This window comes from Rissa tridactyla, chromosome 9, assembly GCF_028500815.1.
Source record: "Rissa tridactyla isolate bRisTri1 chromosome 9, bRisTri1.patW.cur.20221130, whole genome shotgun sequence".
NCBI classification, from domain to species: domain Eukaryota; kingdom Metazoa; phylum Chordata; class Aves; order Charadriiformes; family Laridae; genus Rissa; species Rissa tridactyla.
This window is the reverse complement of record NC_071474.1, coordinates 15,598,752-15,625,736: the sequence shown is the minus strand read 5'-3', so window position 1 is coordinate 15,625,736 and position 26,985 is coordinate 15,598,752. Positions and strand designations below refer to the sequence as shown.

General features: G+C 43.1%; 1 protein-coding gene across 3 annotated transcripts in view; it reads left to right on the top strand.

The window, feature by feature from the left end:
• RFX7 (regulatory factor X7) overlaps window positions 1-26,985 on the top strand; it is a 52,050-nt gene that overhangs the window by 15,400 nt on the left and 9,665 nt on the right. The window contains exons 1-7 of one of the 3 annotated variants that reach the window (XM_054214136.1): window positions 3,070-3,456; window positions 7,073-7,106; window positions 15,299-15,381; window positions 16,194-16,316; window positions 22,360-22,480; window positions 24,603-24,683; window positions 25,350-25,557. In XM_054214136.1, the coding sequence (XP_054070111.1) occupies window positions 16,207-16,316; window positions 22,360-22,480; window positions 24,603-24,683; window positions 25,350-25,557 (520 nt within the window). In that variant the 5' untranslated portion in view covers window positions 3,070-3,456; window positions 7,073-7,106; window positions 15,299-15,381; window positions 16,194-16,206. Of the gene's footprint in view, window positions 1-3,069; window positions 3,457-7,072; window positions 7,107-15,298; window positions 15,382-16,193; window positions 16,317-22,359; window positions 22,481-24,602; window positions 24,684-25,349; window positions 25,558-26,985 lie in introns of those variants that run through there. The other 2 variants (XM_054214134.1, XM_054214137.1) reach the window with 2 other exon arrangements.

Genomic DNA, 26,985 nt, shown 5'->3' with positions numbered 1-26,985 from the left:
TCTGGCTTATTCTCCCGGGCGAGTGGAAGGATGTGGATTAAGTTACAGGGAAGATGAAATGGTTGCAGCTCGCCCCTGTCGCACTGTTTTATCGGCGTGCTGGGCTTGTTGCTTCCTGATTTTGCTGACTTGGATTGAGGAGGAGTCTGCCTGAAAGTCAAGCTGAAAGAGCCAATATTTACAAATTGGTGAATACTTGCTTCGTTTACTTTTTGATGCCTGAGAGTTGGACACTTTTCTACGTTCCCAGTGGACACAACTCTGGCTATTTTCATGCTTTAGGGAAATAACAATACTTCACGTGCTTCCAAGGTGCAGTTATGGTCCCTGTAGCTTTTATCTGGAATAAGAATATATCTGCATTTGAATACTGGAAGATTTATTTGCCTCGTCTTAAATGTTTTGCTTCTGTTTGCTTGTGTTTGTGCTAGGTTCAAGCACCTTGTCTGTAAGGCGTGACATTGAATTATCCCCGGGGGAGAGAGAAGTGCAGGCAGGGAGGGAGCCCCTAGGTGGCATCAGAAGCCACCCGATTTTTGGGTCCTGCATGGCGGGGAGGGGGGGGAGGGCGAGTGGCAGCGAGCCCTGGGTGACTCGGGGACCTGCCCGGCTTGGGGGTGCTTTCCTGTCTCAGTAACCTCCTCTAGCAAAAGCTCTCGCTCCAGTAGCTGAGCAGTATATATAGTCGTCATTTCACTAATTCAAACATGTTTCAACCTTTTGCAGCTCTGCTTTCTAAATATTTAATTGAAATGCTTTTACAGCCATTTTACTTCTTTATCAACATGAGCCAAGCCAGACAATGTAACATGGCATATGTTAAGATGTTAATTGAGTAGCAGCACACATAGGCGGCTGTTTCATAATTTTCTCCTTAGATGATCCTTGGCTCCAGTTTAACATTTCTTTGTGCTTCTGAATGGAAGGTTATATAAAGATATATTTAGAGCTGTTAGTCTGAGAAAGAGAAGCATTAATTCAGTAAGATTAAGAATTAAGGGCTGAATCCTGCAGGCACCGCTGGGACGCAGCGCTTGTCGTGGTAAGGATGTGATAATAGTACCTTTCTGATAGTACCACTTACTGTAATAGGGTTGCTAATCCTGCTATTGAGTGGTTCTGCACAGCATACAGAGTAAACAGATATTTTTTTAAAATGTCGTCAGAGTTGTGGAATAGATACCGAATCTTTCGGAAAGGACGTGTGGTCAGTTTGATAATGACCCTCTCTAACGTGGCTTTCAGAAAGGTGACTTTGCCAAAGCTGTCGCTGTCGGTATTCAGTAGCAGGGTGTAACTGGCTTTCCTCGGGAGCTGATGGGGTTTTTGCAGGAGGCGAAGAGGCAGCAGGACGCTGCTCGGGAGAAGGAGCTCCTGGCTGCTGCCAACACCAGAATACCCCCTGTGCCCGGGGACACGGGCCTGGCAAATGCTGCTCACGTGGTTTTGCTCCCCATAGGAGCAGCCTTTCGGGACTACCCGTGGACCCTGCAGTGAAGTGGTCTGACATCAACCCTTGGAGATGGTACGGGGGAACAACTGATGCAGTGGGAGACGGGGGCTTTTCAGAGCTGGGTAATTTTTAAAAGGCCGTGTGGCCAAAATAATTCTTCCTTGTCAGACAGCTCTCACTGCTCTCTGGAGTACCCTTCTCAGAGGGAAAGCTTGCTTTCGGATAGCTGAGTGAAAATCCTGGGGCAGCAGTGTGTGGCCGCACGGTGTAGGGCTGGGGGGGTTCTGAACAGCCCCTGGGCCGGCTGCTCCGCCAGAGCTGCTGCTGGATGCTCAAGAAGTGAAACTTACAGGTTGTTTGGTTTGGTTTGGTTTTTTCCCCTCCTCTAAAGAAAGCTTATTTTAGAACTTTATAAACCTCCTCTCTCTTGTAATTGCCGGAGAGAGTAGGTGGCTTACTCTCTGAGATGGTAACTAGTTAACACTGCTGATGATACCTAACTACACACTGGGGTTTTCCTTTCTAGTTGCAACTTTTCTTACTGCATCCTCTATATAGGGTAATAATGTAACGGAGTGCCTGGGTCTTGGAAACAGGGAGCCCTTGCTGAGGGGTCAGGAGTTTTATCCTGTCTCCATGGTGTATGGCACGGCTGTTAGCAGTGGTGGAAAGTGCGTCCTTTTCATAAATTGCATTAGGCTTTGGCAGAAATAATGTTTTCCCTAGGCTGTCCAAAATCTACCAAGCACACGAAACACAGCTACGGAGGCTGTTTTTCGGGAGTGTGTTCTAGTTTATGCAAACATTTGCAGTTTTGGGCTGAAGAGGATACAGAGTATCTGCTGCAACTTCACTGATGGGGTGAAACTTCACATGAAAACATCACTCTGGGCTTCCTGGCTTTGGTGGCCTGGTCAAACCATCATGGTATTTTGCACAATAAATCGTGGCTCTGCTTGTCCCCTGAATTTTGGTGAGCTGGACTTGTTGCTGTTACCGACGCCTTCCTCCCCTTGAGGATGGGGTCCACTGCTGGTGCCGGAGTGACGAGAGCCGCATCCCCTGTGACTTTTGGAGCTGGGAGGTGGTCCTGGAGTCTTGGAGTCCTGGAGGTGCTGCTGTCCTGCTCCTGCCGGGGACACGGCCGGGAGCCTCTTCGCCAGCATGTTCCAGGACGGGAGCTGTGCTGCGGCGCGTGGTGTTCATGCAGCGTGTTTGCTGTGCACGTGCTCCCCAGTATTGGTCACGCTGCTGGCGTTCATGGGGAGTGAGTGGTCCGCAGTTGGAAAGCTGATAAGGGTTGGTTTCAGTGGCTGTGCAGGCTTTGAGAAGGCTTAGAGTTAACTAGGCAGTAGCTAATAAGTTTGAGGGCTTTCTTTTACCCCTCCCAACCACCTTCCTCTTTCTGGTCTCACAGGCGTAAGGCTTCTCGTCTCCCTTGTGGTTATATGGCTTCCACTATTTGCAGCATGAAGGAAATGCTCGGTGTGCTCGGAGCAACTGAATTCTGCCACCTCTTGTAATATGATAGTCCTATATTGCTCAGCATAGTTCAGCTACCTATTCCTGAAAGTAAAGCATTGCTTAGTTAGAGAAAGGTTGGCAGAGTCTGGTTTTATGCCACTTAAAAAAAAAAAAATTACATCTCCTTGCCTTCTCCCCCTGCTTTTTCCCCTCCAACTCTCCCCCAGTGCGAAGTAAACCCAGCTGCACACCTGGGGAGAGAACACACTCCTTGTTCTGCCCGTGCCAAGTCAGGGCCGTTAAAACGGGTCTGTTTTGAGTAGAAATACATAAATAGGTCAGGGAAAGCAGACATGCATACTTTGGCATAAGATAGAAGAGCAGTTTGAGGAAATGCTTTAGTCTGATTTCCCCCCTTCCCATCTTCCCCAAGATACTTTCAGGAGTTGGTCAACGTGGCTTCAGCGTCTAGGAGACTAAATTACTGCAGTCTTTGAAAGTTACCTTCAAGATGCTCTCAAAGTTCTTGGGCCTAAAGGGTAAGTCAAAAGCTGATGCTGTTAAGAGAGGCTGGAGGCTTTCCAGTAAGGCTTTCCCCTGCAGACCCAAAGCAGTGTGTTCCCTGGGAGGACGTAGGGCTGGGGGTCTCCTTCATGGCAGGGAGCCACCCTACCACGCTTCTCTAAACCGCAGGCTGAGAAACACCCTTTTCTCTGCTCTTTTACTAAATAGCGGAAGCTGGGCTCTTGTTTTTGAGTGGTTGGTGGTAGTTCTTCGGAGGCGAGCAGGTTGATCCAGACTGGTGTTTGGGCCAGCATTTGAGGAGCGCTGCTGTAGACAGTAGAACAGGACTACATCCCTCTTGAGTCACTCAGTGTACCTGAACTTACAAACAGTCTGCACGGCGGTATCCACCGAGCAAAAGTTTCATTGTTGCTTGTGATAGTGTCACTGATTTATTATTTTTTTATTGTTTGGTTTTTTTTCCAAAGTTTTGATATATAGTTTCATGCTCCTTGGGCCCCCAGGAGCAGCTCTCCAGGAGGAGCAGCACTGGTTCGTGGCTCACGGTGTGGTTTCTAAGTTTAGTTTTCCAATGGTCTCAGGTCCCTAATAGATTCAGACGGTTATTTTCATTAGCAAGGACATCCGTGGCTCCCGCTGCTCTCCCGCAGCAGTTCCTAGATGTGTAGCAAAGTGTGTGGGTAGCAGCCTCCAAACATTAGAACGGCTCTTTGTAGGACTCGATTCAGCCTTGCTCTTGGGATCTCTGGTTGTATTACTGTAATTGCAATAATAATTAGGTAAGGGATGCATTTGACAGAGACAGAAGCCGACTTATTTATTTGTAAACGAAATTGACAAAACTTCAACTTTCAAAACACATCTGTCCTGTTAGTGAAGGAAGAAGTGGGGTGAAATAAACAGAAGTGGCAAACACATTGTAACTGGGATGGCCATTCCTTTGCCACCCTTGTCACACGTCCTTTTGTCTCCTGATTCGATGGAGATGTTTCCTGCAGTGTCACCAGACGGAGCTTTTCTGTGTAGTGCGCGGGACCGTGAGAAGGTCACTGTCGCAGCACCTTCCCAGTCAAAGGGCTGGTTCCTCGGTGTTGCCGTTGCTTGACTTTGACGTGGATCAACTCCACTGGACAGTAGATAAGAAGCATTTATGTCATTAGGTGCAGGCTTCATAGAATCACATTAACCTGTGCTCTGGTTAGGAGGAAAGAAGCGTCCCTTTACCACTAGCAAATTTTAATGATGTCCTCCCGGTATACTAGGGAGCGTGGGGCAGCGGATGAAAAAAATTGCTGTTAAAATAGACATCATGCTGAAGCTTTAGGACCTTTGCCTTTTAAAATGTCACAACATCTGCTTGCAGATTGGAGGACATGAACTTGACTATCCTATTTGTGCCACCAGTTGATGAAAGGGAAACAGGGAGAAACTGTATTTGCTGGCCTTATTATTGCTCTTCTGCTGCGGCTTCTCGACACTGTGGTCGGTGCCGTAGGAGCAGAGGTCACAAACTGGAAGAGCTGAACTAAACTTGAGAATTTACATTTACTGACTCAGACTGATATTTGGAGGTAAAAGGACAGCTCTAGGGATCTCCTGCCCACCTGCCTCATGGCAACTTGCCTGTTTCTCTTTGCAAGAAGAAAATATTAATGCAAATGGGCATGCTTGTGTGCAGTTTGGCAGAACCTATCTGGATGGGAAATAGTGCTGGCTGAAGCGTGTTCTCCTGAGAAGCCTAGTGGACAATGTCCTCGGCAGGTCTGTAGAGTAGAGGCTGTACTTGGGCTAGGTTTGATCTGCCTGTCCCCTGCATCCCCGTGTCCACCGTGCTCCTTCTCTGCATTAAGCTGTCACGTGAAGCCATAGAAAAAGGTACAAAAACGGGTACATGTGCCTGAGCCCTGTTGCCTGCTGCCATGAGCACTGCTTTGCTGGAGAGGCTGTGGATCTGTAGCCGCACCGGGATTGTGAGACCCTGCGAGGGGCAGGAAGCAGCGGGGCCAGGTGGGGTGCAGGGTGAAGGGAGTGTTGCTGCAGCAGCCGTCTGTGTCAGCGGGACTTGGACCAGCATGCGGTGGTCAGCTTTGGGCCAGACGCAGTGGTAAACCTTCGCAGCAGGTTTCCATGCTTTGTGTCCTTTGACTTTTCTAGTAAGACCGTTTTTGAAGAGTGAGGTGACATTTGGGTTCCCTTCTTCAGTTGCTATGGTAGATGTGAGCGTCTTCCCCAAGGCAAGGAAAAAGCTCACATTTTACCATCGTCAGCGTTCCTTGTTCTCACAAATCCTCAACAGCTCTGCTTTACTCCCTCCTTGGTGTTCCCGAGTGTCCACCTGTCTGATTGTCTTCTACACAAAGTCAGCTGACGTGGATGTCAGCTGATGTGTCTGCTTCAGTTGAGTTATCATATGTTCTTACCTGTTGAAATATTCTGTTGTATTCTGTCACTATAACATATGCAGTTCTTGTATGGGAAGGGGAATCAGTATTAGCAGCTCCTACAGATTTTAGACTGTCCGGTTTCAAAACGAGGTGTTGTAATGAGGAGGACAATCAAGCTCCTGCCTCCTTCAGCATCTGATACAACAGTAGATGCTGGTTCAGTAGCTTTGGTTCCTACCACCACCAGACACTAGAGCTGTTTGTTTTGCTGGTTTCTTATTTATGATTTTAGTATATCCATCAGATACCTTACTTGGTCTTTCTTTGTATGTGGTAGCACCTGCACAAAAGTAAAATACCTGGAAATGAGATTTGTTGTGTTAACGGGAGATGGAATTATGTGTTATCCTACTAGGAAAAGGATCTCTCCCTGAACTCCGAAAACAGTTCTTCAGTGCTTGTTCAGTAGGTGTCCAGCAGTAGATATGGTTGTTTTTTGCATGTTAAAGCTCCTGCTCCTCGTCAAACCAATGATAAAATGCCTTTAACTAATGCAGTAAGACCAAGCACATGAACTACAGCACCCTTAAGAAACACAAAAGCTGCTTATGGGTGTGTTTATATGAAGTATAATAAGTTCCGTACCATTTGCACTCCTTGGCACATGTACTGGTGTCGTTTATGGCATTCAGTCCCCACCCAATGTCTTCTTAATAAGCCAGCTGGGAGGTAGTGGGACTAACGTGGAAAACTCCTAAGTTGCCAGTGGGATACCAATTGTCTGTTTGTAGCAGCTCTTTGGAAAGCTAGAAATAAATGCCTTGAAGTAGTGGGGTTTACAGAAGCGCGGGGAGAGGGGGGTGTTAATGATGTTTAGAGATGAACAAGAAAAATGCATCTGAATTGTGGAAGAGCTTACAATAAAAGTAGTGACATCCATCCTGGCTGCTTTGCAACTTGGGATAATAGCTCCCAGTTGCAATGATATTTCATTAAAAAAAATATACAACTCTCATATAAAAGAGCAAAACAGCAAGAATTCTAACAAACAGTTAAGTTTGGGGTGACTTTCTGAAAAAAAAAAAAAAAAAGCGGGATGAGTTTTCTTCCATAGACTAGCAGGATATTTCACAGCAGGTGATTAAGCCTGTAATACAGTGATAGAAGTTCTAATATGTAATATTTTTGTCATTGCTGTTTAGATTAATTCAAGATTTCTGTTCTCTCTTTCTTCCCTCATGTCTAGCAAAACTGTACAATCTAAAGTGGACTGCATTTTGGTAAGTACAACTCCAGACTGCTTTTTAATATTTAATAAACTGCAAGACCAAAATAGATGGCTCTGGAGACTGACAGCTATTATGAAGGTTTTCTGTAGCAGCGCTTTAAGGTACTGCCACTAAATGTGATCAAAATTAGTTCCTATTGCCAAAAAAATACATGATGTGGGTTTGGTATTTGTTTTCTGTGGAAGTATTGACCTCTCATTGCTGGCAGCAAGCGGCTGTGATTGCCACTTGTAGAACTGTCAGTAGAGATACAGCGCAGAAAGGTGACTTACTGCTCTTGTAAGCCTGATTTTAGTAAACGCAAGATTATGTATTGCCCAGATCAGAGTATGCAAGAAGCTAATTGTGCCTTCAAGTTCCATTGCTCTTTAGGCCTTTAACGACAACGGTTATTGCTGCTGTTGTCGTTTCCTTGAAACAGTTAATTCATGGCTGGTACGACGTTCTAAGGAAGGAACTAGATTGAACTGCATGTTTGCACAAAACCTGGGAGACTAATGTCCTGGACTGTGAAAAGCTTGCAGGTGTCATAATTATCAGATTTCTGGTTTGTTGTTGTTGGTTTTTTTTTTTCTTCTAAAATCTTGCTAACCTCAAAACTTGCACACCATCTCAGGTACCTTCCCAGAAATGTGCAACGCTGCAGGTCCTGTTAGCTTTGCTGTGCTATTTAGGACAGAGAGATAATACCATTTTTTTGAAGAAGGAAAAACCTTGAAATTCATAAACATCATCTTCCTTTGTGCATTTAACATAACAGGATCTAGACAGTGATAAGAGATTACTTCTGGGAAGCAAATACCTAGCACTAACTCAGAAGGGGGGTTTATTTGTTTGTTTTTAATAGTGAGCAGGTTGTGAGTTTCTTTAAATCAGAGTCTGAGTTCATAAATCTTAGGACTGGAAGGGTCTCCTTATTCTGACTTTCTACCTTAGGCATTTCATCCAGAAGTACCAGCGGATAAGATAGAAAGATGACACAGACAACCATCTGGATACCATCAAACAGAATCTGTTCAGCTGTATGGCTGAGCTAAATAAGAATACTCCTTAAAGTCACATTTTCAAAGGCTAATTCAGATGGCACTCAATTCTCTTTCCTTAAAATGTTCTCTTAATTTGTTGTGGTAAGAGGTTTAAAGTAAGCTGTATTGTATTGCAAACAGACTTTGGACCCAATTTAGGCCCATGCCTAAAAATTCTAGGATGCATCCAACTAAAATAGCAATGCAAAACGTCATTTTTGTCCACTTTATTCCTCATTGACATTTGTGGACACAAAGCAGGTGTCTTATGGTCTTAATTTTTTTTGTATGTGAGCCTTCGGTGGCAAAAGGGCAAATTGCACCTATAAAACTCTTTTAACACCAGGTTTTTCTGTGGTGAAAAATGGGAAGTGGGGTAGGTGTTCCTAAGTAGCATCGGAGAGGAAGTAAATAAGTAGGAGGTTAACCGGTCATCTGCTTCTTGGAAATCCATTTTAAGAAAATAGAATTACACTAGGACTATCCTTGCATTAAATTCTGCAGATTTGTGGCACTAGGGTGCCGAGGTGGGGATTGTCAGTTTGTACGAGCCCGTTCATTTGTGTAGGTCTCACCCATCGGGCAGACAAGCTATTTTTCTGACTAGTGCTCTTGGACGCAAAGTAGTCTCCGTGGCTTGACTTGGAACAGAGCAGCAGTGTCCTGATGGTCTCGTTTTCTGTTCCAGATGCCTCCTTGTCTGTCCTGCTGATGAGTTCAGAGGCGCCCTGTCAACAGTGGAAAGGCCACTCTAGGTTAGCAAAGGTAGATCTAATGCTGTTCAGGTAGTTCAAAAAGAGAAACATCCAAGGTCAGAATAGTTTTAGGAAATAAAAATTAAACTGAATTCTGGCAAAATGGTTTCTCCGTTTTTACTTGCTTTTGGAAAGCTGTGGGTGGCAAGGCACAATCTAAAAGTATGTTAAACTAAAAGGCTGTGACTATATAGCTCTAAATAACTTGTTTGGAGCTTCCTTGCAGGCCTGTCCAGTTTTGTCCTGCAGGAGGTAGGTGAGCAGGTTGCCTCTCTGGTGGAATGTGTACGGGTTTGTCAGAGCAGCCCTGTGATGGGGGTCCAGCTGCCTGCAGAGAGCCCGACTCCAAGCCGATGGGCAGGTCAGAACATTTCCGTTCAGGGCACATTCTCACATGTTTGGTTCAGATGGAAACCTTTGCAGGGCCTTCGAATCAGTCTCATGAAGCATAAAGGGACAACGTCTGTCCCTTGTCTCCCTTCGTACTGTAGGGAGGAGATCTGGGATTAGCTTTCAGCTATATTGGGAGGTGCTGATGATACCTTAAAGCATTTAAACTTGATCAGCTTGCTAGCAATCTTAAAAGAAAAAACACCAGTGGAGAGAAATCAGGCTATGCTTGTTGCTGTTTGTGTTTGGTAGCATCAGGCAGAGCTGCACACAAACGGTCTTTGGCACATAGGCTGCCTACTTCAACACAGGGTAGCAAGAAAGAGAGAAACAGGAAGAAGAAACAGAGGTGATGGCAAGAGTCTTTGTTGGGGAGGTAGCAAGCAGCAGGGGACTATGGAAAACAGCTGGTATAAGGGCACTGGGACTGTAATTACTTATACAAGAGACCAAAGTTATCTGCCTTTTACTTGTTATACTGCACCACTTACTTTCTGACACACTGTCAGTTTCTAGAAGATCATAAGAAAATCATTGTATGCTGTGCAATCCAAAAAAGATAATTAGCAAGAATTGTGGTGTAAACAGCCATTAAAAATTCATTATAACATCTTTTTAACTGTAGTAAACATGTCTAGCAGTAGATTCTCTTATGACTTCACTTGTTCTATTTGTTGCCACATACTAAGTGAACTCTTGAACCTGATTTTTAAAATGGTAGGCTCCATATAATCGCTCAGCAAGAAGGTTAAGGTTTCTTTTCCCCAGTCCTCCGAAAAAGAGGTCAATGCTGGCGAGAGAGTGCCGGATCGATGGCCGTGAAAACCAAAGCTGGCAAGGGCTGGAGCAGTTCCAGCGTGGGGAGCAGCGTGCCTTGGTCCTGCCGCGGAGAAGGTGGTGGCTTGTCACTTGTCTCTGTGGCCCAACAGGAGGCGGGCAGAAGCTCTGCGAAGCTTTGGCAGCTGTGCTTGGACACTGTCAGGACAAAGCTGTTGTGTGTTTTTAGGGCTTGTTTGGAATATTTAGCACCTGAAATATGTTTCTGCTTCTGTTGAGATAAAGCACATCAAATGTATTTATTAGCAGCTTTTTAGAATGATAGGTTCTGTTTCAAGTATTAGCTATTTTCTGTCTTGATCCTATTTCCAACAAACCGTCTGACCTTGAGCAAATTATTTAACCTTTGTTTCTTGTTTCTCGGTTCACAGAGTGGCACGATGATTGCTTGACTACTTTGCTATTCTTAGTCTGGATGTTAAATAATAGATGTTTGTTCTGCTGAAGTATGACAAGTTTTAGAACCACCATGCCAGTTACATTGCCATTGGCATAGCCTTTTTTACTTTGATTAGAGTATAGTTACCTATAAATACTCAAAATGTGGAAAGAAATATTAAGATCAGTCTATGCTCTCTAAAATAGTAGTCTTGCAAAAGGCTTGCAGCAGTGCCCCCGGCCTTCAGCTCCTCTTCACCAGAACTCAAGGACAGAAATAACCTGTAATTCTGCCTTCACCGTGGAAATAGGAAATTGTTCAAATTTGAATGCCGCTTTTCCACTGTGTTCATTACAGAAGTTGTAGCTCTGCTAATTGTTCCTCAGCATATTCTTCCTCTGTCTTATTTAAAATTTGGCTGGTGAAATGTTTTCTTCTCTAAAGCAATTTGGAAAAAATCATATTCCCTGGAGTTTCCCCATAGTAATCCCTTTTGACAATTTTCGGATGAAACTTTGCTAACGTTTGTGACCTGAACATAGGTCAGCAGTCAGGGAAAACCAGATAGAGAGCACCGATCCAGCAAGGTCGGGCAACCTTAAGACCGTGTTCTGTGGTTCTGGAGACTCAGGTTCAAATCTCTACGTTCTCTGGTTCAAGCAGGAACATGAATAAACTCATGTTTCCTATAAGACAGATTAAGTCCTTAACCACATTTTGTGTCGAACTGATCTCTGTCTCTTTGTGCTGTGGAAAGTTTCAGTGTCTACTTAGTGTCTCTCAGAATGGAACCAGATGTCAAAACCTGCTAATTTCATTTAAAAAAAAAAAACCAAACCACAACATTTCGGCCATCCTGGTTTATTTTACAGCTGTTTGTTTGCTCAATCGAAACGCCTGTTAGAATGAAAAAGAAAGTTGCTTCTGTCTCTAAGAGGTCCTTCTTCTGTGTCTGTCTTAGGCAGCAAAAGGAGAGATTCATTTGGAGCAGATCTATGTGGCCACTAATAACACAGATATGAATGGGTCTCTGGTTTATTTTGGTTGCTACATATTTTGTGCATTTCTTCAGTGAACCATCTATATTTGGTAACTGTCAAAACAAAAATCTAAGAGATTTCTCCTCCTTTATATGTTACTGAAAGTCTTTGCTTAGCTGGGACTTCAGGTTTCTAATTCTTTGTCCTCAGTTTTGCTGTCTCAGAATATAAGGTCGCTCAGATATGTTGAGTTCTTGATAGATTTTTGGCTAAATTGAAGCCAAGTTCTGAAAATAAGTATGAACACTGCTTGCTCGCCATCTTCACTGAATCTTCCTTTATTTAATGTGGTTCTAATTACAGGAGATAAATACAACGTGTGAAGAGCAAGAGTAGCAGAGGTGGTGCTTTGTGATGGCTTTACACCTCAGCCCTGCAAGCAGTTTAGCACGCTTACGCGTTTTTTTAATGCAGGTTCAAGAAATATGGTTTATAAATAGCCTTTGGAGAATTAGACAGCCTTCGTCTGATTTGATAGAACCAGTCAATCAAGGTCAGGAAACTTCAAGCAAAATTTTTACTTGAATCCTTTTAAGTAGTGGAAAAGGATTCCCCAGACATTTTACATTCTGTGCGGGTTTTAAAACTACTGTAGCGTAAGCTTTAACGGGCTATGCGAAGGGGAGTTTGTCCAAGATGATGCCAGCATCGCAGTCTTCCTTTTGATGCTGCTGCTCTTTTCCACTCTATTGACCTATATTTTCCACACTATTGACCTATTTGGGGGGTGGAGAAAATTTGTAGTATATTTTGTGTTCTTGTTTCTTTTTGCTCATTTCCATACACATCCAACTTAGCACAAAGAAAAACTCAGGATGAAATGAGTCTTTTTCTTCTGGGTCGGTAGTCAGTAGGTCAGCTGGAGTGTTCCTCTACTTTCCCAAATTCTTTTCTGGTTGCATTAAGAAATTTGAAAGTTTTGATACTTCGAACAGTTGCGGTAACAGAGTTACTACTGAACTCACCAGACCTTTAGCACTGAGAACTGGTGGATGTCAGCTGAGGTTGAAGAAGAGATGGTACTTACGGAGGTTGTAAAACAAGTTTTGAGAGTTTTAGAAACGTTTAGAGAAAACAGCCTAAACAAAACATAAAGTATAACAAATCTTTAAACTAAACAAAACATGATGTTTCCTAAATCTCCTTGCACTGACTGTCACACTCCATCCCTTGGCTGCCAGTTCTTTAGTTTTGAGGTGATTTTCTCTAAATAGATTCAGTCTCATCTAATAAGCTTAGATTTATCTAATTATCACCCAGGTAGGATTACCTCTGTGAACTGCCTGTGACTCCTGGCTGCCTGCTAACTCTCCTGCTTTGAGGAGGTCCTGCCTCCCCGGGGCTTCCCCGCAGCCTTCCCTGGAAGCCAGAGGAGTTGCGCAGAAAGTGCGGAGAGGACCAGAGTTTGAGTGCAAACAGCGGGAGGACATCACCGTCCAGCTGCTGCTGCTGAGGGTGGGAGAAAGCTGTAATCCTCAGTTTTGTTGGTGAGAGAGCCGCTGGCTCACTTGCATCCTTCGGAAAGGGCTCTGCTAACAATCCCAGATGAATTTTTTCTTTACACATATGTTGTTGGGGTTGTTTGTTGTTGTGGTTTCTTGTTTTTTGTTTTTTTTTTAATTAGGGGGTTTGACGGATGGGACTTGCAGAGCCTCCAGGGCTCAGGCAGGGCCCTTCTGTGCAGCCCTGTCCTTCTGCCAGGACCCAGCAGAAGTTGCTCCGACTGCAGTGGGCACTGAGATGGTTTCAGTGTTTTTTTGTTAAAAGGTTCAATGTTTCTTCTAAAACCTCGTTCTTTGCATTGCACTCTGACACATTAGATTTGAAGCGAGAGGTTGTCTTCCACCTCAGTGTTGGAGTCATCGGGGGTTTTTTGTTTTGCCTGGGATGCTTTTGCCGCATGGATTAGCGCTTGCCATGCAAGGTGATCTCACCTGAACCGCGTCCTTTGGTGTGCTGCCTTGGCATTTGCCCTTTAAAACAAAAAGCAGCTCAGTTCCTCAGAGAGGAGGAGGTCTAATAAACAAGAGCAAATTTTCTTGCAGTTGTTAAATTTCTATCTTTTCATAAATAAATGCTTAGTTTTCTGTAAATTCTTTCTTTGAAGAGTGTTGATCTTTTCAATAATGGGTTTGTTAAAAGAAAACCCACCAGTCCGAACGCTATGATTTATGCAGGACAGGAAGAACAGAGAACTTGACAAAATGCACCCACTAAGAAATACCTCCCTGGATATTTGGTGGTCTGAGCACCACTGCTGTGTAAGCTGCTGTAGAGCCACGCAGAACTCGGTGTCAGCAAATTTCAGAAGTTTGTCAGAAGGGAAAAAAAAAAAAAAACCAAAACCCAAATGTTGTGGTTTGCTGCAGCTTATAAAAGCAACAAATCCAGTGTCTGTTACCTGGCTGCTGCTGGAAGTGTTTCTCTTGGCTCTGAGAGCACCTGTCGCGTCGCTGGTGGCCCGGTTCTGTGGAGCAGTTTTGCGGTGGGTTTTGCAAGCCCCAGTGCCCTTCCTGGGACGGCATGTCACTCTGGGCATGTGTCCCCCAGGGTCTGGGGTCAGGGAGGGACCCCATGTTGTCCCCAGTGGAGGGAAACTGGGAGCTCAGCTCTCTAGTGGTGCTGTTAATTGTGTGCCAACTGAAGCGAGGTGGATGTGGACATGATGGGGGCCCCAGTTTGAAGTGAAGTTTTGGTGTTTAGTTTCCCCACTCTCTATTCTGCTCATTGCTGAACTAAACAGCCAGGACCTCTTAGTCCCACTCTCTTCTTTTCTCTTCCTTTTGGAAAAGGTTACGTTGGCGGTAAGACACCAGTGCAGGAAGAGAATTAACTGTAATCCAAAAGCTGTATTCTGACTTAAAAAGGGATCACAAGAGTCTTTCATGCTGTGCTGATGGTGCACCACCTCACACATTGCTTCTGCAACATCTTTCTGAAGGAAAACCCATCTGCTCCTTGCTGCATGGCTTTACTCGTGCTGCTGCTGAGCAGTGCTGAGCACCTTACCACAACCGATCTTCCTAGGATTTCTGAGTCCATGCAGCTGGTTTCAGAGGACCAAAAGCTAGTTCCTAGGTAGCAATCATCGTTTGCATATGCCAGGTAAAACTCCCCCTTGTGTCTGATGCTCAGCTGGTATCCTCTGGAGGAAGAGTCCAGCATCGCTGAGATTCATATTAACTGAATGGCTTGTCTTCACTACCTGTTCAATGACTCTGATTTCCAAAGGAAAAAAAAATACATATGTAATAGATTTTTAAAATGTCTTCATTGAAGTCTGTGACGCTTAACTATTAGTACGTAGTAGGTCACAGATCAGGTCTGACATCCCATGTTGTTACGGCATAGGTGTGTTTTGAGGCTGTGTTGTTGGAGGTGCTTCATGTGTGCTCTGAGAAGACGAAGCGTTCATATTACATGTCTGGTTACGGAACTGATCTGTTACTGACATTTTTCCAGATTCTGCTTTTGTGGCGTGTGGATTTTGTAATGGTGACCAGTGCTTTCTAGTGTGTGATGGTGTGCAAATAAAATAGAAAATCATGTTTCTAGTCCCAGAGTGTGCACAGTCACATTCTTTCACATAAGTAAATATTGTCTGGTTTAAAATGATGTTATTTAGGAGTACGCTGTTGGATGACAGTTTTTAGCTGTCAAGCTCAACTCTATTGTTTGCTTTTTCTTCCCCTGCCACCCTTTTTCCTTTTTTTTTTTTTTTTTTTTTTTTTTTAACCAAAACACCTTTGTTATCTAGCAAGAAGTTGAGAAGTTTACAGACCTAGAGAAACTCTACCTCTACCTTCAGCTGCCTTCGGGTCCCAACAATGGAGACAAAAGGTACGTGTGGGAGTGTGTAAAAGTGAGTAGCTAATACTGAAAACTTTTTCTGTGGCCCTTATCTGCCGAGGAGCCATTCACGTGACGTGTTCTGTAGCAGAAGGAGCCTTTATAAAACATTAAGGTCTCTTCTTTTCCTGAAGATGGTCATTTGGTTTTTTTAACTTTGGAATCTTTAGTGCATGAATAGCTTGTAAATATAAACCTCCTAAAATGCAAGAGTCATCAGAGAAAGTGTTTTGCAGCCTAAGTGTGATCATTCCTTCACTTTTTATGTAGGAAGTGATAATATAGCAACACAAATGTGGTTGGGGGGGGAAAGAAGGAACTAGTGGTATTCTAGTAACATTTGTTTGACTAAAGGATGGTCTAGAAAACCAACCTGCAGATCCCAAAATGAGCATATGTTCCCAGTAGGATGGTTATAGGCAGGCAGGTGCCTACAGGAACCGCTCTGAGCATCTGCTGGGAAAGCTGGGTGTTTCCAAAGGGCAGCTGGCAAACTGAGTGGGCAAAAGCTTAGAGGTGGTCAGTAAGGAACAATAAATTTAAGAGGGGAAGTAGGTGAACTCTCAGCCATCACTGTCTACTCACGGCTGTGTATCAGCCAAGAACTGGAGTGTGGAATGTTAAATTGTGGATGAAAGGGGGAGATAACTGCTGCCCACACCTCAAGGAATAGCTAAGTGTCTGAGGTACTGGCCCTTGTTGTCTCTGGCGTCTCTCCACTTGTGTAGACAGTTATTAAGTCTTGTAGCTGAGGAGGAGCTATGGAGTGAAGTCTTCATTGGCACTGCTTCTTCTTTCACTAGCGATCAGATCTCCATGTCGTCCAGCCGTGCCCAGCAGATGCACGCCTTCTCGTGGATACGGAACACCTTGGAAGAGCACCCTGAGACATCCCTTCCCAAGCAGGAGGTTTATGATGAATACAAGTGAGTGCTCCCGAACTGCATCCATACACAGGGCTTTAGCGAGCGTAGGTAGTTCTGTGACCCTGGCTCTACAGGTACCAGTGCCTGTAGCAGAACAAGGCTGTGTGTACTGCTGTCCCTGAGAACGTGCTAGCTCTGCAGTAAGGCAAACTGTATTCATTATTTCTGCCACTGACGATAAGGCTGTGATGTTTAAATTACATATGCTGAAGGAAAGGTACAAGTATTTCTTAACAAGCAAATATCCGTATGAATATTGTTTTTGTTTTGTGGACAGAGTGGCACCGGTAAAAAGCACAAGTTTAGTACCTTACAGTACATTTTAGTGGCTTGTATATACATACGTATACGACTGCCTGAACAAGGATGAGGGGTTCCTCCTGGAAATGCATCTGTTTTGCATATAAGATGTAGTCCATCACACCTTTCTTTCCAGAATAATGCATGAATATTGGACCTTCCTGCAGCAAACCTGATTTCTGGAGAGGTGCAATATATCTGAATATGTATGAAACCAGTAACCAAGGCCACTGTGAGGCTGTGTTGTCAAGTCTCAAAGCTACCATGTAAGGAGAAAGCGATTAGAAGCAAGGGAGAGGGAGACGTCTGACGGAAGTTGGATTTGAATTCATTTACAGAACATTCCCCACGGGGGGGCGGGGGGAAATCATCCTCAGCCCAGTTGCCTGAAGATGAATAACAGATTTATGATCTATTATGAATATTTCCGTAATCTGAACGGTTACAGTGATTTGCAGTGTGCTGAATCCCTTCACCTCCTAAGTGCCTACAGGATTCAACCCTTAGTAATTGTTATTGCAGGGTTGCCTTCTGCGAATACCTCCTTTTTAATTAACTCTCTCTGGTCAAGTTGTTTTTTTTTTTACTCTGACTGAGCTGAAACATGATGGCATTCGCTTGCCTGGGGTTGATAAACATGCACACACCTATTTCTGAAATCTCGCCATCGACTGGAGCGGTGACGCAGCCTGGAAATATAGCCAATGGCACAGACGTGCCGGGGTGGCCAATCCCCGAGCAGCAGCCGCTCGCGCAGACACGGCAACAGCGGCAGCTGCTGTGCGGGAGAGAGATGGAAGCGTTATTCTTAAATATATTTCTTATTAAATAATTTATGGCCTGCTTCAGCAACAAATCTGCTTGGCTTCCATGCTGTGCCAAGCTGCAGATGCCCGGAAAAATCATCATCTACAGATTGTGGAGTGTGAAATTTGGATGGCTTTTGTATGTAGCTGCATCAAGTATTTGTGTATTGTATTTTTTTTTCCTAACAAAATAAGGGTGGTAAGCAAATATTCAGGAAAATATCAAATGTTTGGAATCTGTTCTCCTTTGAAAGCATCTGTTCTGTTTTTAAAACATTCCGTTTCTTTGAATATTTTCATGAGTTATTCTTGCACACCAAAGGAAAAGTAGTCTTGGAGTGGGAGGTGGGGAACAGACATATAAATAGACAAGAGAGTTAGTTTTGGTAAGTCATTTTTCTTTACCTAAGAGTGTTAAGACCTCTCAAAACTCACTTCTGTCATATTGGCAAGTTAGCATTTCTCTCCTCTATGTGCAAAGATAGATGTTGCATGAGCTCACCGTGAGCAAGCTTATGCACTCTGCATGTATAAATCAGAGTTACAAGGCTTCAGAGTGTGCCGCATCATACCAGCATCTCAATTCCTGCTGTAAATTTTGGTCAAAATAAATCTTGCAAAACTAGTGGGCTTCTGCATCACCTTTCATGTTTGGGTTTGGTTTCTTGTTTTCTTCCTACGAAGAGGGAAAGACAGAAGCTTGCGCTCCACACGGGTCCACCATTAGCAAGTGTTGATAGTGTTTCCAGCTCCTCCACGTTTCAGTAGCCTCTTCTCGCTGAGCTTATTCAACACAGTGACTCTCTTTTCTTACTCTTCTATTTAATTGTGAATTCGTATCTCTAACCAGATAAAAGTGATTGGATTCATCTCCCTTTTGAAAAGGATAAAATAAATGAAAAATGCATCATAATATAAGGCAGTAGCATTTGGGAACATTGAGGGCTTGCAATTGAATTTCAGAAAGGAGGTAGATGAGAGCTAGTTCGTCTCTTGTTGGTGCTGTGATGCTGCTTGTGCTGACAGAATAGGTTGGGCTGCAAGAAGCTGTGCTTCTGTCGGGCACGCACGGTTCTCCTGCCAGCATCCTCTGGGAGCTGTGGGGGAATACAGTCTGGAAAATATTGTGGGAACTCATGGAGAGCTGCCTAACATGTTATTTAGCCTGCAGAGAATGGATGCTGCTTGCCATCAAATCCTTTCAATGTTTTCTTGTAAGTCAGTTTTACTTGGGCGTCTTCTCCCCATTAGTAAATGCCCTTCTGGAGGCAGCTAAGTGTAGGTTTAGCTGAGTTTAGAGAATTAGGATTTTGAGTCTAAGTGCAGTCCTGCAGTACTTACGCAGACAAAATCCCTATCTGCCCACAAAATGATTTGTTGAGCCTTCAGTAAGCACTTGGGTCCTCTTATCTTGCTTCTACTGCAGTGACGCAAGCAAAGTAAGTCATTCATATTTAAGTTTGGTGCCCTGAAGATTCACTTGATACACTTAATATGGAGTAGGAGGTCTTTGAGTCATTCCATATCTCTTTCCTTTAGTCTGTAAATCATTAATCCCTGCTTTACTGGCACCTTGATGCCACCTGACACATAGATTATGTGCACTAAGTGTTAAGAATATTAACCAACGAATTAGAAGAAGAGTATTCAGAAGCTACCACAGAAGAGGGTAGTAGGTATAGGAATACCATGTCTTGTCTGTTAAACAAATAAAAGACACAAGATACATGCTAATCTTGTTTGATAGCACTTAACCAATGTTTTTACATAAAATTCACTGATAGGAATAGGACGGGACCCATTGTGTTGTAAAGTTTAGTCCTCCGTCATAAGCAACTACCTCCATATTCCTTTTAAAAGCCCATCAAACTCCATCTAAAGCAGTTGTTTCCCACCTCTGCTGCTGCTCTTGGAAGTCTGACCTTTAATTTCATTTCTCTGATGGTTTTCAGACATCTGGTTTGCATCCTACTTGATTTTTAGGACTCATTTCTGTGCCAGCATTGTTCATGAGCTTAATGAGAGCCTACCTCTTCCTAAGGTTCTTCACTCCAGCTCATTTTTAGAGGCCAGTGGTTTTGCTGGATTGGATAAGCCAAGGTCTTTGTTTCATTTCATGCAGTAGATTCTTTGTCATTTGCTATTCATAATGTTTTTTCTGCCCAGGAAGCTATGTAAGCTGGGCTGCATGGCCTGGCTGTCTTCATTGGCTTTTTGGTTAATCTCTTCTGTAGTATAATTCAGGTGCGCTCCCGGTATATTTTATGTCTTGAGTACATTTAATTCAAAGATCTTACCCTCCCCCCCAAAAAAAAGGCTTTTTCTCCTTCTCGCATGGGGGAGCTCTGTACAAAGGAACATAAGCAACCGCGTGTCCATTGTCGTTCCTGTCTCCCACCCACCCTTCAAATAAGCAAAACAGCTCCTGGGCTCAGCGACGTGCCAAGAGTGCAAGGAACAGAGAAGAGCTTCAGGGAAGAGACTCCTGGTATGTGTTGTCAAGTCAATGAGAGACCACAGATGGACATGGAGGGTTCTCAGCTGAGCCAGGAGGAGGAGGGGCCACATGGGATGATCTGTCTGAAGACTGAAATTACATGATGATAATAATAATAGCTCAGAAATCACAAGCTTGCAGGAGCTGCCAGGATGGATACGAGAGGACCGTGTAACTGTATGTTTTGCTGCTAGCAAGTAATTGTCTTGAAACAGATGTGCTAGACTTGAGGAACTGATTTTTTTCCCCTTTTTATTTATTTATTTTCTCTTAGAGAGGGAGTAATTTTAACTTTAAAGTTGATTGATTGGTAGGTCCCTAATCCTGTTGGGTTTTTTAATTTTGTTTTGCTGACGTTGAGTTTCAGTCAAAGATACTGCTGACTGTGGTAGAGAAATTCAGTCCTGTAAATCAGCATCAGTACGCAACAAAGACCCACCTTTTAGGAATTTTCAGGGTAAAGTTAAAATCCATTGGAGCCTGGCAAGATACAAGGGGAAAAAAAGGCACACAGAGATCTACCTGTTACACGTAAAGCAATGTCTGATTCCTAAGAGGGTGCAGGGAGGCCGGAGAAAGTATTCCTTTGATTTAACTTCATAGGCACATGTCCAGAATCTAAATTCTGTGACTGACATGCATTGAAATGAAATATGTTGGTATATAAATTGGATAAAATCCTTCTGGGCGTTCCACACAGAAAGTAGACTAATGGCTGAGTGTATCCCAGGTTGTAGGCCTCATCTCCTGGTTTGGCCGAGGTGGGCCGGTAGCTGGGGGGAGCTGGTAGCTGGGCATAGCCGAGCTCTGCAGGGAAGCGTCAGAACCAAATAGCATAAGCCTTGCTGTTTATCGTCGTCAAAATCCTTACATTTGTGGTGGTGCTTTTCAAGTGGAGGATACCTACATACAGCCAAGGCAAAAGCAGCAGATACTGCTCTGTGATAGCTAGTATTTTTACAGAGAAAATAAATGCAGTGGAAGTATCTCAAGAAATACATACTGTTTTCTATAGAGCTACAGTTTTCAGAGAAGGCATTTTGACTGGCCTGCTTGGATACCAATGCCTTTGCTAATTATTACTGGTTTTACTGGGTGATGCTGGGAATTAAACATCTGTTTCAGGAGTGCTGCTTTTTCTTTCTTTCTTCCTCGATGAGCAGAGATTTGTGTGTACCTGATTAGAGTAGCAGGTAACGTGGTGTGTGAAGTTATCGTTTCCCTGCCGATACCCACACAGGATCGTGTACAGTCACCTCTCCTTTTCAGAGGCAGGGTGGTTTTGTGTGTTGCTGGTAGGGAACGGCGGTCATTGCTGTCTGGTGCCGACTCTGTGACTGTAGGAAGTCTGAATGAGAGTATTTTAACAGTATGGGTATGTTTTGGGCTTTAGCATGTTACGTTAACATCTGGGCTTTTGCGCATTCGTGTCTTTGTGCAGCCGTAAGCACTTGCCATGTATGTAAACCTTCCAGAGCGGTTCCTGGTTTTCTCCTCTGCTTTCACATGTTTGTGATTTTCCAGAACATTCACATTTTGCAGTGAAAGCAACGATTCTTGTTCTCTGCCTCAAGGAGATATTTTTTTAAATATCTCAGATGTTGAAACATCTGAATAGATGTTGAAACAAAATTCCTTCTGCGGTTTTTGAGAACTGAAGACAGATAACAGTCCCCATTTTACTGGAATAAGTAAACTTAGCAAAATAATTACCTTTTGTGGCTTCGTTCCCCTGTATTGTCAGGTTGTATACTCAGTCGCACAAAGATCTACATTTGCAGAGGCAGTTGAAATCTCTGGTAATTTAGGACTGTTAATGAATATAATATAATATAATAAAGCAGCTGTAACAGTACAGTGGTTGGTCCTCAGTACGTGTTTATGGTACACCTGTAAAGGTGAAGCTGGTTCTCTGGGAAGATATATTTTGTTAAATTAAGTTCTGTTAAACTCTATTAAATTGAGATTGTGTGGGCAGAATCTTTCTCTGGACGCTGACGAACCTCTTTTGTACTTTCATACTTTTTGAATATTCCTGCAGGAGTTCAGGCCTTTCCACACTCAAGCTGTACTTCTGGCTAGACCAACGTCTCTGCTTTTATTATGTCCTCAACTAAGTGAATTGAACCATATGCTTCAAACTAAGTTGTGGAGTAAACCTTAACGGTGCTCTAGATAATGCCACTACTTGTTATGTCTCCACATGACTTGTCTTTGAACTCAGCAGAGAACAAGGCAAAAACTATGGTATTAATAGCTCTGTTTATACATTTTTAATGCATTCAATTCGTTGTGGATAGCTTCATTAATGTTAAATGTGGTTCTAAATATGGATGGGTATAAGTGTTTTCTTTTGAAAACCTTTGATGGAGTCTAGCATGCAGGCTGGCCTCTTGTATTAACTTTGATTCCATTCACGCTTTCTTTCTCTCTGTTGCAGGAGCTATTGTGACAATCTTGGCTACCACCCATTAAGTGCTGCTGACTTTGGAAAGATCATGAAAAATGTCTTTCCGAATATGAAGGCCCGTCGTCTCGGCACAAGAGGCAAATCAAAATATCCTTTGCTAGAACGCTTCTCAGTAACAACTTCTGCACTTGCCTGGAGAACATCTGTTATTATGGCTTAACTACCAGCTAACTGTAGAAGTAATGTTAAAAAAAAATATAGACACTTTCCCAACGTTCTTTAAAAATTATTAATTGCAGTAGTGTTAGGTTGCAAGATAAAACTTTGGAAACAAGTACGTAAATTTGGGTTCTGATGCTCACAGCAGCAAGGAATCAAAGAAGCTTTATCATTTAGTGCAAAGGGAGATACTGGAATAAAGGAACTTGCCTTATATATATGCAGTAACTAATATTTTATTGGTAGTGCAGCTCAGAAATACTAGAACATTTCTTGCTTCTATATTATGCACACCAGTAATTTGAAAGTCAGTTGTAAAGCCAAAGATGGCAAACCGCTGGTGGTTCTGCTGCTTCAGTGCAGGGGGCAGGAAGCTCTGCTAGGAAAGAAATGCAATAATCAAGTCTAAAGGCAACAAGGATGTGAATTTTTCTCAGGCGTTTCCGAGGCTGAGCTGCAGTTTGTCTAGTCTTTAGCACACTGAGTTGTTCCATTAAAAAACAAGAACGGTTAGTGATTTTCAAAGTAAATAGTTTTTTCATCAGCAAGAATTTTGTCCTTTCCAAATTGACAGTTACACCTTCCCTTGAGAATCCTTGCAAACCATCGTGAAGTAACGTAATACCTGCTGCATCCCCCAGGGCGACGCTTGCTCCTGTGCTGGGCGGGCTAAGCCGCTGCAGTAGGCAAGGGAGGGAGAGCATTAAAAGGCCAAAAGGCATCAAGGTGCTTGTAGGCTCTAATTAAAAACCAGTCGAAAGAATGGGCAGTAATGATACAGATGCGCTGTAATACTGGCCTTTGCCAAGGTTGCACCTGAAGCTTGCACCTGCAGAGGGCTACATGCTGGTAGGCATCCCAGAATTGTTTGTCTTCCATAGAGGGAAGAAAATCTTGTGTGTAGCAGTAAATGGAGAAGTTATGTGTTGGTTACATTGTTTCATAAAATACAGCGTTGGATTGTCTATCAGTGGAGACCAAAAGTTAGTAGTCATGTTCTGGATAGAGCTAGAGAAGTTTTAAGGAAGAAATCTTATAATGTAATTGTAGCTTGACCCAGGGGATCTCTTTCAGTTCTGTTTCCTAATTCAGAATGATTAAAATGTGACCTTATCTCACACTTAGCTGAATACCTAACCTCCTTACATTTATTTTACTGTAATTATGCTCCATCCAGGTTAATGCAAGCAAATGCAAACTCCGTGGCCTAGGAAAGAGAAACACAGACGTATTTACAGAATGTGAAACATTTAGTGATCCTGAAAAGGGTTTGTGTGTCACAGAGAAGAGACACTGTATGTGAACTCCCAGGGTAACGCTGTGGAGAGGAAAAAGGGATGATTTGATTTTTAGACCTATAAACAAGTGAGTAAGAGCAGTGGTGGGCTATGTTTTTGTGTACTGATTTGATGAGATCAATGTAAAAACAAATCTGGGTATTTGTGTCCATATTTTTGCAGAAGAAGAATTATCATGGGTGGAGAGAGAGCCACAAAAATGGTGTGAAGTCTTAGGAAGAAATGGCCTCACCAGTCACTTTGTCATGGGAAACTTCTTCAGTTTGTGGAAGTCCCTTAGGAGAAGGAAATGTCAGGAAATTTAGCAAAAATTGGCAAAAAACTCACAATAAAGTAAAACCTAAACTTGGGAACACATTTTTTTTAATTGTGATTAATTTTTGCACATGCATTCTTCATCTGGTTTTAGGCCTGGTTTAGGAAGGGAGTTTAGTCCAAATTTATGTTAATGATTTCAATATTGAGTAGTTAATTGAAACTACTTGGCGTGGTTTGGTGGTTCTTCTAAGTCATCAAAGAAAATTCATCACACCCAGCATCACTTGCTCCTCTGCATAGATGGAGAAGGCCAAGAATGCAGCCGTGTGTAGGCTGTTGATTCTGGCTGGCTGTGAGGACTGTGTTAATGACAGCAATTCTTAGCTCTGTTGTTGACTTACGAAGCTTATGAGGGGTATCAGAGGAATTACTGCCCTTCCCTCCTATGCCCCAACTAGCAAGCAGAGATGATTTACACCTTAATTCTTGTTCACATATTGCTACAGTGGACTGAGGAAGAAGGCTTTTGTGCATATGCCAACGCTGCCCAACCTCGACTTTCATAAAACTGGAGATGGGGTATGATATATACTTGCTTATTTATATATATTTCTGAAAATTAACATTTATTGTGTTGTTTTTCTGTCTGAAGTTTTCAAAGCAAAGTGAAGAGCTGTGTATTTTTTTTTTAAGGTTTTTATTTACAATACTTATATTCTGAATCATTCTTTGATATTTTTCTATAAAGTTCAGAACAAATTGCAGTACTATTAAAAAAAAACAATTTAGGAGGTGAAGCAGACGTTCACAGTGTTGCCACCCACAAGCGGTGTCCTTTTAACTCTGATTCTGTTTTGGTTTTAATGTTTGGTTTTTTTTAAAAAAAAGTCAGTGCTAGGCAAGAGGAACCCCAGTGGAAGAAGCAGTTCCGGGGTAACAGCGGCTGCTGAGTTGGCAAGACTTTGCATGCAGGGAGCATCAATTGTTGGTGGTCCAGATATTAGGATTCTCTCTGCTATTTTCTTCTTTTTCTTGGGAAACAAATAGTAGATTAATGTTTAGACATTTCATTTTGAATGATACTGATGTTATGATCTCATTTTCCCAATTTCATGAAAAACTGTGAACATACTTACTCATCTTTTTGCGCGTTTCTGATCACCCTTTGCTCTCTGCTTTTGTTTTCATGCCTTAATGACCCTTAATTATTAAAGTAACCTTTCCTCCTTTGTTTGTTTGTTTTAGTTGGATGGGGCAGAGCCCTCTGGGCAGCTGCAAAGTGCTGATGAGGAAGCCATCTCTGCAGCCTGCCGGCTTGTTTGTGAATGGGCCCAGAAAGTGCTGAGCCAGCCTTTTGATACAGTCTTGGAATTGGCTCGTTTCCTTGTAAAAAGTCACTGTATCGGTACCAAGTCGATGGCAGCTTTAACAGTAATGGCAGGAGCACCAGCAGGTAATGAGATAACTTAATGCTGAATCAATGAAATAGGGCATCTTTTTTTTTAAAGAGTAATAACATCTTGGTTTGAGGAAGCATTTCTCTTGAGGGCAAACTTCAAACACTGACTCTGAGCGTTGAGCATGCGTTTACATGATTTTTAGTCCACATTGCTGCAAATTACTTTTCTTGTTGGTAGTCTGGGTAAAGAAATAGAAAAATAAGCAGTGGTCTCAGGTTTAGTTTGTGATTCTCCCATTCCTCTGATGAAGACCCTGGTCTTTTAAAGCACTTCAGGGCATGCGAGTAATTGTGCTGGATTTATGTACTTTGCTGGATTAGGAGTTTGGTGCCAGTATAGTGCTGGTTTGTAGACAAACTGCTGGTGTAGCTGTGTTTCCGTCTGATGACTTGTCCTAATTTGGAAACAATTGTCTGTCTTAATTTTCTCTCAAGAGCAGATTTTCTTACAGGCATTTCTGATATGTCAGATGCAAATTTTCCTGAGATGTTTGATCAGTGTCAGGTAGTACAAGCACATCAGCTGCTGCTGTTATTGATCACATTAGAAATACGGGCTTGAGGGGCATCAAGAGGGACAGCAGAGCCTTCTCTGGGGGCAGTTGTGTGACTGAGATTCCAGCACTTGATTTCAGCTCTTCATTTGAGGTGAAGGGAAGAGTTATTTTGTTTTTTTCTACGTCAGATGAATTTCTGTTCAATTCGGTCTCTGGGAAAGCTTACATTCGATGTGGTTGGTTGTACATCTTTCGTGTTCATTGTTTTCTCCTTCATGATCAAAATCAGTCACTTAATCATTTGAAGTGTGGTGTGTTTGTGGCTGTGGATGAATAAATTCCAAAAATGAAGGATGTGGAGAGAAGTGCAGGTGCACAACATGCCCCCCAGACTTCCCTCTGCGAAGTTCTCCCCAGGCCTGTCAAGCAAAATGTGTTTGGATCAAGGCACATCTCTTGACTTGAGACAGGCGATTTCAAATGGAAGCTGGTGGTCAGGGCTGCAGGTTGGGGTGATCCCCTTCCAGATCGTGTTTTCTCCTTCCAGCTCTCTCCTTTCCTTTATTGCAACTTGGAACTGATGGGTGGCAGTAGCAGGTTTTGCTGCCTGTATACTACTTGTTTAGCTGACGTTGCTTGGCTTCATTGGTTCTGCTTGCTGTGCTGCTAGAAGGGACGCTAGGTGTTATGTACAGCTCTTCAACCCATGTAGCTTCTCCCCCTTACTTCCTTCAAGAGAAGATGGTTTCCTCCAAGGAAAAGGGCAGTTATTTCCAGTGCATGCCTCTGTGGCTTGGATAGTCATTTCAGGAGAGGTTCTTTCTAGAATGGCAAATAAAATATTCCCATTCCCCTTTATCACAAGGAACTACAGTGTCTCTGTGTGATAACTGAGCAAAAAGCAAACTTCTACCCTCAAAGAAAA